This window comes from Lineus longissimus, chromosome 2 (genome assembly GCF_910592395.1).
Source record: "Lineus longissimus chromosome 2, tnLinLong1.2, whole genome shotgun sequence".
NCBI lineage: Eukaryota > Metazoa > Nemertea > Pilidiophora > Heteronemertea > Lineidae > Lineus > Lineus longissimus.
This window is the reverse complement of record NC_088309.1, coordinates 3677639-3689158: the sequence shown is the minus strand read 5'-3', so window position 1 is coordinate 3689158 and position 11520 is coordinate 3677639. Positions and strand designations below refer to the sequence as shown.

Here is an 11520-nt window from a genome sequence, read left to right as displayed (position 1 = left end):
ATGGATACAGAACTCATAGTGGTTTCTATTATCTACACCAGGCGCCAAGAGGCATGCAGAAACCATTACAGATAGTACAGACTATATTTATTCTTGAGGCCAACTATGCCTTGACTCTCTATCTAATGATTTTCCTCGGCGTTAATGGCTGATGTGGGCAACAGTGGTGCACATTACTTACCACTTGCAGGCATCGCCATCGGCTGTACCATTGTATAACGGCGGGCCATTGATGTCATAACAACAAATTTCCCGTTCTCAACCCTGGAAAAGTGTCATTCCACATTGTATGGTGACAGAGACCATGAGCTGCAGTGCCTCAAAGATCAATAGCGCATAATAGAATCCGTTGACCACCGGACACTTCATTGAAGGGCGTTTTTCTTTTACACCGGTATTCTGTGGCTGCATGCTTTGCGGTCGATTATGTGAAACTGCTTTTAAAATCAGGCTTAGGCTGCCTACGCGTTATACCTTAAGACAAAATGATCATCAGCCTTATAAGTTCGGTGGACGGCTTCATGCACGGTGCTTCACAAACATCGTATGTTCCTCATTGTGCAACATTGAAAGATATTGTGATGCAACTCCCGCAGGCCAAATATTTCTGATTTTACCACTACTAGCTCTTTAAGGCTTGGCAGACGGTCGCTAAGCGACGTGCAACTCACGACGCTCGGTGTCGTTCAATATAACAAGGAGAGTTGAATGAATTCAATCCAGTCAGCAGCGACAGTCAGGACATCGCTGGTACCATGATCCTGACGCGAGGGATATTGTCATTTGGAGTGCTGCCTCCCAAAAGTCATTAGGTGGACCCTATCTCAGATCGGATTCGGGGAGTCGACCAACTCGTATCATACATATATACTTTCAAAGGATATAATATATATTATATTATGCGTGGATGTGGAATTCATATCTAATCTAGCGCAAAGTGTTCCGTTGAAATCGAGAAGGTAAATTGTAAAAATCTCTTGTCCGTGGAAAACAATCATTCTTCCATTGCTTTCAACTCTGTCGAGAAGTATAATCGTGAATTGTTCTTCTGTTGCTCAAATGGGATATAGGCATCAAATCATATCCGAACTGGTATTTTAATTGGACATGGAACCCTCGTCGATGATATTCACTCATGAATGATATACCAGTATACATTTTTGTAATTCAGTGAATGATCTGTTCATTAATATCGTCTGAGTCGCTGTTTCTTCCTCTGCATGTTGATTTCAACTTACTTCGTCGAACTTTGATATATATCAGATAAAACCTCTGTCATTAGGATATGATTCTATTAGCTGCGAAATCCCTTTTGACTGAAATCGCTGACTAACGTCCTCTGAATACTTATCAGTTCAACACACTTCGTCAAACTTCTCTCGGTAAGATCTGCTGATTTTGACTTCGCCGAATGTTGCTGTTTGGTGAAACTTTCGCACGTCAGAACAATTTTAAATCGTTTCATCAAATTTCCCCGGCAATGCTCACACTTGGATGAAATTCTTCGACTACGCATGTGTATCGATTTTAACTCTGTCAAACCTTTAAAAATCTTCTTCACACAGATCGGATTCTATTCTAGACCAATTTTGTCTGCAATTTAGTCATTATCTCTCGGATGGATATTTCACCTGTTGGTCGATTTCTTTCATGGGTGGAACCTTTTAGGCATCCCTCCCACTGCACGTTGATGTTAACAATTTTGCCGCAATTCTTCCTCGGGTGAATCGATATGCCGATCAGAATAAACGTTGATTAATACTTTTGGATACTTTTATTCTATCAGCCGATGCGCTCTTCGTCGAAATAATTTCGGAGCACTCTTCCAACCCTCAGTGATTTTCTCTGAATCAGGATTTCCCAATATTTTGTCAGTCGTGACTCAAACTGGATCTGCTTATTTTAAATCTGCCGAAATTCGTTTTCAGGTAAAACCTTCATAACGAGGAATGGATATGTTTTCTGACAAACGAAATTTACCTCTCTGGATGGAAGCGTAACCAGGAGTTATCAACAGTACCATCAACCTTGCATACATTTGAGCTATGACGTCTCCTCTTCCTTATCTTGATCGTCTTACCATCACCATGGATGAAAAACCATCCATGGATGACTTACCGTCTTCTATTGCCAACGAGGTGTTCAACAGTTCGACCTGTATTTATCCGAAACTCATAGAAATGGATGCGATATTATGGATATCCTACATCACGAAAGTTTACGTGATGCCCGTACTAGCAGTGTTCGGATTCGTAGGAAACTGTCTTTCGTTTGTCGTTTTAAGTAAAGAAATGAGACCAACTTCCACCACAGTTTTTCTGAAGGCCTTAGCAGTTGCGGATAACGCCGTCCTTATCATTTACTTGTTATACTTCTCATTCAGCAGTGTGTATGTCTTTACTGGAAGACTCCTCCCGTATTTCAAACTTTTCGAAAAGACGAAAAGTTTTTCGTGGGCTTTGCTGTGGTTTACCAAAGTTATTTCAGTGTACGTGGTGGTGTGTGTAACTGTTGAACGATTCATCGCAGTCTGTCGTCCTCATAGAGCCAGGACGTGGTGCAAAGTCAGAAACGCAAAGATTGTTGTTGGATGTATCTGCTTAAGTTCGTTTGTTTACAACATGCCGAAATGTTTGTTATTTAAAACGCTGATGATGTATGATCCATGCTTGAAAGAGTCGGTGCCAGTCGCAGTTTCCACCGCATTAGGAAATAACCAATATTTCAATACTTTGTACAAAGTTATTCTTTACATTCTTCTGGTGTTCATCATTCCACTGACAACTATCCTTGTTCTAAATTACCAATTGATCAAAGCGATTAAAAGAGGAAATCGTAGCAACAATCGTCACAAAAAGCGACAGGCAAGTTACGATGCCATTACAAAGAGAGTCGTGGCAGTTTGCTGTGTCTTCACCATCCTGGAACTCCCTGCTGTAGTAATGAATGTTTTGGAACTCTGTGCCTTCGTCGAGGGACTAGTAAATGGACAAAGGTTACTTCAGATGGTATCAAAAACAGCGACTGGTCTACTTCACTTATCTTATATGTTTTCAACCTTAAACTCATGCGTCAACTTCTACATCTATTTTTTAACCGGAAATGGCTTTCGTCGAACTTTGAAATGGATGGTGTTTGGTCAGTCGAACCGAGTAGATATAGGCGCTGATATGAGCTCAACAGTTAGACTATCCGAGACTACGTTATGAATCCAATGAGAATATGCACCAGCAAAACCAATAACCAACAGTTTAGTGAAATGGTAGTTTGTCGCTAAAGGAGGCTTCCATTCCAACAGAGCCGCTGCATTTTAATGATACATGATCTTCAAAAAAAATCGCTCTTCAATAAAGCTGGATACTATAATGTAAACTGTAGCAGTAGCCCGAGCAAAAAAAAGCAAGAGGTACATATTTCCAATACAACCTTAAAAAGCCTTGTATAAGATATTTTGGTATCACTTAGTTTATTTTATATAGCAGACAAAGCCAATTAGTTTATTCTATATAGCAAACAAAGCCAATTCATTTTTGACCTGGTATTAGATACAGATGTTTTCAAGTACACTCCTCCGGCAGTTCCGTAACTACGTCGTTCCTTGACTGCCAACGGCCAAGGCCACCATTTGGAATCCGCTATTCCTCAATTGGAGTAATACATGCAGCGATCTACCAGTCCAGGAGATCGAACGGATGACTTGTCGAAAGAAAGATACCATCTGACATGTTTGACTCCACTACACGTATACTGTCGGTCCGAAACACAAAACAGGACATCGGCGTGGTCCTAGGGAGTTTTCGCAAGTCCCCCGAAACGCCATCGTGAAAGCCTATCCCATTGTTCGACCTCCCGATTGAGTGTCAAAAAAGGGATAGGCTTTCGCGTTGACGAAAACATCCTAGGCCAGTTGTACATTCGTTCAAAATTTATAATTTAAAGTTGAATGTTTAAAGGTGATTGTCGAATTCATGTAAATGTTAATACGCATTAGTTATAAATTTCAACAGTGCTATTTGTACACTACTAGTAAACATTCCAATGTCTTATCACTGCGATACGGCCATATTTATTTCTGATTACCAGTTGACCACATGTAAACAATGTTCACAAACGAATCTGACCTTAAACAGCGACCTTGCATCCCAAGCAATGAAAAAGAATTGCGCAAGGCAAATGCATACATGTACGTATTTATCATAAAACCATAGTTTTTCATGTTAGATGCACATGCGCCAAAGGCAGGTAATTAATTCTTTTAACATGGTGCTTTTTTTATAAATGTATAGATGTGCACCTTTATATTTAATCGTTTATGGATATTTCCGTTGGAAGGTAGGATACCACGCCGTAATATGATACATAAAAAAAGGCCTAAAAGCATTTTTGTGCGGTTGGTGTTAACAGCTGCCTAACGTGGCTTATAATCAAATCCATGGACCAAAGGCAACCTGGTCACTAATGCTTGTGTGAATTGTTAGTGGTAATGTGCGGGTGATCAGAAATATCAGAGGCTGATGTGCTAACAATGTATGTACATAATGCTACGTCAAAAATACCCTAGCTTCACAGATCTAAGACCGGTTATGAATATTCAGTCCAAGCTATATTGTGGATATGATCGGTCGACGCCTTCAGCATTTTCAATTGGTAGTTTGGCGAAACCAAGTTGTCCATGTCATGTCTTCGCCTTAGTTTTTATTTCGTGGTAATGAATCAACCGGTCTTAGCTGTGAAACTATAGATCATATACGGCAGACTTCGTATTTTCTTGAATTGATAACGCTAATATTAAAGATGCATGTGCTACACGCCGGCGCAATTCAAATGTTGGACCAGACGGTGATATTTTTAAACATCAAATGATTTCTTTACTTACATTTGTTTTTTATGAGCGAGAGTGGACAGGCTATATATCTTTGGTACTTGTGAGTACTACTCCTGACTGTTTCAATTTCAAAGAATGTACTCTAAAACACATTGTTTGCAATGTATATATAGTGAAGTGTTTCCTATGTAAAGTACATTGCACTTCGTTTTGGTTCCAACAGTTTTGGAACCAGAAACGCTTGAGTTGGTACAAAACAGTTTGAGTAGAATAGAATTGATGCCTCGCTTTCGGTTTACATGTGGTTGTGAGACAACCAAAGCTAATTTGAGGACCGATCCCCGAGCGATGTGAAATTTTCCTGTACCTTTTTTACCTACATTCGGTTTTCTCGGATAATGTGGAGTTTTCTGTCCTCGAAATATGAAATCGCCATGGCCCGCCGGCCTCCACTATACACAGCAGCCCTTGGACTAAGTCCCGTCATCAATTTCACACACTCACATGCCTCTTGAAATAACCATAACCATCATTCAGAGACTTAATACGGAACAGAATTTATAGTAATTTTCCTTGTCTGATGACCTTGACCTCGGCATATGATTGTACTTATTGCTGATGTTGATATGAATTTGTTGGGGTTTAATAAATAGAAATCTTGAGCTTAAATGAATCTGGTATAAGGCATTCTCTCTTTTGACATATCTGAACATCTTGCCGGGCTTCCAAACTAGAAGATGTTGATGTATAAACATCAAGCGATATGTTGTCAGTGATATTTTATTCTTTTGAATTTGCTGACGCTCTATGTATGGGTTTAGTTCTGCTTAAGCCGCACCGCGAATTCAGCTCCAGACCATTAAAAAGAGGCATGGGAAGGGTAAAGCTGAGGATTGGGGCTATAGGGATATACAATGTAGCAAGTATTAATGGGATGCTAAAGCTAAGAACGGCGATAACAATTCAAAATACAAACCTGTCCGTTTCAGGAAGTCTATAGTGTATTAGGCATTGACAGGGAAAACCTACCGGGAAGATGTATATGCTACACTATATAGTAGCGAGGAGGCTCTTCCCGGCTTTTTAACGGTTTCTCTAACCTTTTCCTGATTTATCCGACAAAAGTCCGACATTGTACTACGTTTTCCTGAATGATCGGATTTCTAGAAAACGATTGAAAAATATAGGGCTTTCCAAAATAGGGCATTAGAGATCGAAGGCCGATGTTGAATGGGATTAATGATGTGTGAACCCAACACACCAGCTTTTCGAGCTTTTCAGTGGTACCGGTCCCCAAGCAGCCAATTCAAGACATCACTGGAATCAAATAGAGCATTATCAAAACATTAAGGCTGCAAATGCGATTGTGTGATGTCTTTTTGAAAATATCACACAAGCTCATTTGCACCGGTAAAATTATTAATTTAGAATTCAATAAGTCTAATGCACGAGTAAAAACCGATGCTGAAAGAACATTGAAATATCTGATCAGAAAAATTAATTAAAAAGGTGGATCTAAAGCCGCAATTCGTGATAAAAAATGCTTGCAATGTGTATACTTCCTTTTGATCCATCCAGCGGCCGTCCCACGTCATATATAGTGCGCCTCAGTCAATGGATTGTAGCTACGTTTCCGTTCGGCCAATTCTTGATCGATAGCAGAAATTCTCTTATTGACAAAAGTGACGAATGACGATGAGATATACATGTAGAACCCCGGGGCAGTCCATTTCGTCATCCTGATCGTCTCTTCCCATAGCGACAGGACGAGGCCGGCCCACTTCGTCCGCGGTAGAGTAATGAGATACGACAGCCATTTGGACGGCATTGCTGAAGCAATATGCGTAGTCTGCCGAGGAGTACGCCTGATCGCGTACTGTTGAACCTGATCACAAAGGCGTAGCGATATATCAAGTGGATCCTGCAAAGCCGAGCGTATTAAAATTTTATTCGATGATAATTATCATGGAATCGGAATCATGCGTAATCAGCAAGTCAGTTGCTGCTTTATCGACGACGGTCATTTGGGACCGTACAAGAGAAAATAAATCCGCATCAACTTATATGAATATCAATGATTGTGAAATCTATTTCAACAGAGCATAAATGATTTAGAGCTTAATATTTTAGCCAGTCACACTTGAAATCATATTGGAGCTTGGTAAATCAGTGGTCGAGACACATGGACAGGTATATATATCAAAATAAGGATTACGTATCACCAATACAGCCGACAAGCCATTGGGTGCTACACTAATAATTGGAGCCCGTCACGTAGGAGTGGCCATATCATGGTATCGTCACAAAAAAAGGTCGGCGTGGTCGTTATATCGTCACATTATACCACTGATGATAAGCCTATACGTTGAGTTAGAGGCACTACATCACCACGAGTTTCGCTAATTGTAAAAGGGAAATGTCAACGGGAGTTTTTCGTCAGGAAGTGTTCGCGATGTTTGATTAACTTAGTCGTAATGATCATGCCCTGGCTAAATGCGACATCATTAGCACCTCGTCTCTGTCAGACAGAATATTTCGCAAGGCAAAAAGTGGTTTAAAATTCTCGCTTTGAGTATAAGGGGTTTTGAATCTTTGTGCTCCAATGTAACAGTGTTATGTCCCATGGAAAATAATTCTCTTTTTATGGTGACTGACTCAAGCGTCAATCTCTTTATACAAGGTGTGTGCATTATACATGCGTTTCTTGTTTTGAAAGTTTTGGGGGGCGTTGACGACACTATTCCCGACTATAAGTTACTGTTAAACTGTTAAATCAGCCGTGTGTCGTCTTAACTTGAGTATTGGCATTTCCCTCGGTCATTGGGTGGCAAAGAGACTTAAAGGGCAACTACATGGACAGGAACCAGTTAGGTCAGATAAGTTAACCGAAGTCGTCGATAGATGTCACGCTATGGTCGCTGCCTAACATAAATCTACTCCCCTCTTATTGAAAATTATTTTGCCAGAGCCAGGGGAAATAAGGTTATTTCCTCCTGTCTGAGCTAAATTATTGAAAAGGAAGGCCACAGCAGCGGCGAAAAACGTATGTACGACGCAATAACCCCATAAAATGTGTTTTTTTAAATCGCATCTTCATACTTGCGATAACAACTGAGCTGCTTCAATTTTTGTGAAAGGGCAAAACTATGCAAATTTCTATATTATATTCTCTATATTCTTAATTGATCACGTATATGGCTGGCGCGAGTGGACAGAATTCAGAATTATGCCACGGCATAAATCGGAATTGTGGTGCACCATAAATCGACCATCAAAACCTCGATCTCGTGAATTATGCCGCGGCATAAATAGGGTATGTGAACGGAAGTGTCATGTCGTGGTCTGGGTACCGGGGTGGCCGTGTTACTGGGGGCCTTGTAATGGTAATTAGAGAGGAAACCATTCGGGACCGGCGATTCTTGGTCGTCATAGCGGGGTGGTCGCGTTACCGAGGTGGTCGCCGACCGGGGTTTCCACTGTACATTTTTCCCTTCTTTAATTTTTTTAAAGACTCTTCTTCACCTGTCTGCAATGTATTGATCTTTGTTTCGCGACAATAATTTGCTTTAGATTGAGAGTCGACATGCGCATATGAGCGTGTTAGAAGAATGTGTGCGGATCAATTTTGCTCAAGAAGTACTTTAATGGCTTTTATTGCTTTCGCATTTTACCATTTTACGTGAAGGATCCAATGGTAATTGATTCCTGAGAGCCAATCGGCAGACAGCTTTGGAATAACGGGGTCTATCAGCCAAGAACCCTTTAATTTTTGATCAGTAAATCCTGATTCAAAATTCAAGAGGGAGAAACCAAAAATCGGCCAGTGACTTCTGATTCCCAGGTACCACATAGGCTCCTCTCAATTAATCTGGTTACCATTTAGATCCCGCATGACGGGGTATCTTTTGAGTTTTTCGTTTAGGTACAGGTAATTGACTGGTAATCTCATCAATACCACAATGGTCTCACTAATAATCGCTTCAGAAAGATGCAAGATTTCCCTATTCCAACCGCATCCGTGACACGCCACCGACAAGCCGTCAAAGTCGCTTACATGCACAGGTTTTTCTTACCGTCTTGTATACAGTAATTTATTCCCGACACGTTCGGTGGATCACCCCCGTCTAGCCCCCATATTTTCGCGGCCCTGTATATGTATGTTTATCAGACCCTTTTCTTCTTTATTCGCGGACTGGTTCATTTTCCGATGATACGCCATTAAGTTAAATCCCTACGAGAGGTTTACAGTTTTAGCTGGTCGAGCAGCATTGGTGAAAGTCCGGACACACGCACGGCTGATTCCTATTCATGCGCGCTGTGGCTGATAGCCGCTGTATTTACTTAAAAGGTTTCTGGTGATACTATTCTCCAAAACTGATCAGCTGCGATGCGATGATAATATCGAATCATCTTTTTGTCAGCATCTTCTATTGCAAAAGTGGCACAACGGCACTAACCCGCACAATAGCGGGTTGGAGACTCGAGCCCTGACCAGCCCACTGATCTCAACTAACATCTTGTATTAGGGAGTATAGAGTATAGAGTATAGATTACATGCAAAAATGCATGTAATCTCGCTGATGCTGCATGGTGGTATTGGTACACTATCAACACATGTCATCAAGCACATAAAGAAAGGCAAACCACGGCTGCATTTTGTACGACAATAGAAACCATTGAAAATCAGTACATTTGGATGCCGATACCCGTGATAAAATGTGTCCCAAGGCAACTCTCGCAGCGGCTACCAAGTTTCTGAATATGTTATCGACATTAACCAAACCGCGGTTGTTGTGATAAATGTTTTTCTACACGCAACTAAATCGTGTTGGCTGTCAATAATCATGATCAATATCAATCTCACCAATGTCGAGAGTATTGAAAACATGAAGAATTATGCAAGATTTATGCTCATTCGAAGCGGTATTACTTTCTTTTGTGAAGATTATTGACCGCACCGTTCGGAAGCCTTCACGAAGAATGAAATAGTGACCGTATAGATTTCCCAAGTGATGCCGCCTCGCAAGTGGCTGTTTTGAAACTCTAGAACTATTTAATGCAGAAAGTGCTCGCTTTTTTTCCTGATAGGTTAGTTCTTTCTTCTATTTGTTGGTGATTAATGAAACCTATACTTGACGATTTATAAGGCAAGGCATTTTGACAGGAGAAACAAATATCTGTAATCATCTCTGCCGACTTGCCTAAGGCATTTCAAAAGTGCATGAGTTGTAGTGACGAAACCAGCAGACAGAAAGACATCTAAAACATTTTATTCTGAAATAAAGCTAGGAGGAATGTCTACTTTTATGACGACCGCCTCAAAAGCATCCTGAGGTTCAGTATTCCCAGAAGGCGATACTTTGTCCAATTTTTTTCATGTCGCTGTTGCGCCTCGCGAATTCTATCATTGATTCGAACGGACCGCTGTCCGTGCATACTAAGAGCCGCCAATGGTTGCCCATCTAAGATTTAAAGGAACTTAGGATATACATTAGTCTAACAGTGCGGGTCGCCACCCCCAGGGATAAACTGGTGCGTGTCTTGTGAATCCCCTTGGTGGCAGAACAATACATGTCCGTCAGCATATGATAACATATTTATAATTTCAATCATAAAGCGCACGCGGCCCCGACGGGCATGATTCTCCTTGTCATATGCATGGCTCGTCCGTAGATAGGACTGCCAGTTATAAAGAACATGAGGTTTTGGTTATCTCACCAGATGCATCGAGGGTCGAGCTAAAATGTGGGCAAAATGACACTATTGTAGAGCTTACTGTAAAAAGTGAGAACACCTAGAACATGTTCAAAATCAGAACACCTCGATTTGAACCCATTTTTTGAACACGTTCTGAGAACATGTTCGTCATATTTCTGGTGTTCTAGTCCTAGAACACGTTCACAATACAAGGAACACGTTCTCCAGTCAAAAGAACATGTTCTAGTATTTCAGAACCTGTTCCTGAAAACATGGGGTTTTCTGAACATTTTAAAAACAAAGATCTCTCTTTTTACAATTTTTATTTCAAAATACAAAAATAAACTGACATGTACATGTTATTTTGCCTCAGGAAGCTTCCTGACATTTGGGGTACTGGCCCTTTTTATAGGTTTCCAGACAGGTACTATTTTTCACTAGTCCCTACCAGCACCTATATCCGAGCGGTGTTTTTTGAGACAACCAAAACCGAGAGTGAGATGTCAATTTTTATTCTAAAACACCTCAGACTTGATAATATCTCAGGCATAATCCACAAAAAATCTGCCTTTGAAACATTTTATACCAACCCAAGAGGTTATGGTTGTCTCATCAAAGTGGCAGATCGAAAATTCATCTCAATTCTATTTCGGGAATGTGCCGGTGCCTATAGGCGAATCGTTGAGTTTTCATTATTTGTTGATTTCATCAATTTGATGTTGGTTAGATGTCTTAGGTGGCTTGATTACATTGTTAATGGTTGTAAAATGAACATTACTATGACCAATGGTCAATTTTATCCAATCAAAGATGTTGTAATCATGGTGATATTAAATTTGCATCGGTCCCCGTTGTTTCAGCCGTCTTTGCCACAGCGACTTCACCACAACTTGACATTTTAATAAGCTCTATGCGACTGTGCCACATGCACTGCCTCATGGATGTTTCTTTAAGTGCCCTACATGTACTTGGTCTATTGCTTTCCCCCAGGCTTCAGT

At 40.7% G+C, this 11520-nt stretch overlaps 1 protein-coding gene across 1 annotated transcript; it reads left to right on the top strand.

Moving 5' to 3' along the window:
* Positions 1-752: 752 nt before the first annotated feature.
* LOC135483533 (FMRFamide receptor-like) lies at positions 753-3413 on the top strand. The gene is made up of 2 exons (XM_064764501.1): positions 753-959; positions 1929-3413. The coding sequence occupies exon 2, from the start codon at positions 2046-2048 to the stop codon at positions 3207-3209; it is 1164 nt and encodes a 387-aa protein (XP_064620571.1). The 5' UTR covers positions 753-959; positions 1929-2045; the 3' UTR covers positions 3210-3413.
* The last annotated feature ends 8107 nt before the right edge of the window (positions 3414-11520 follow it).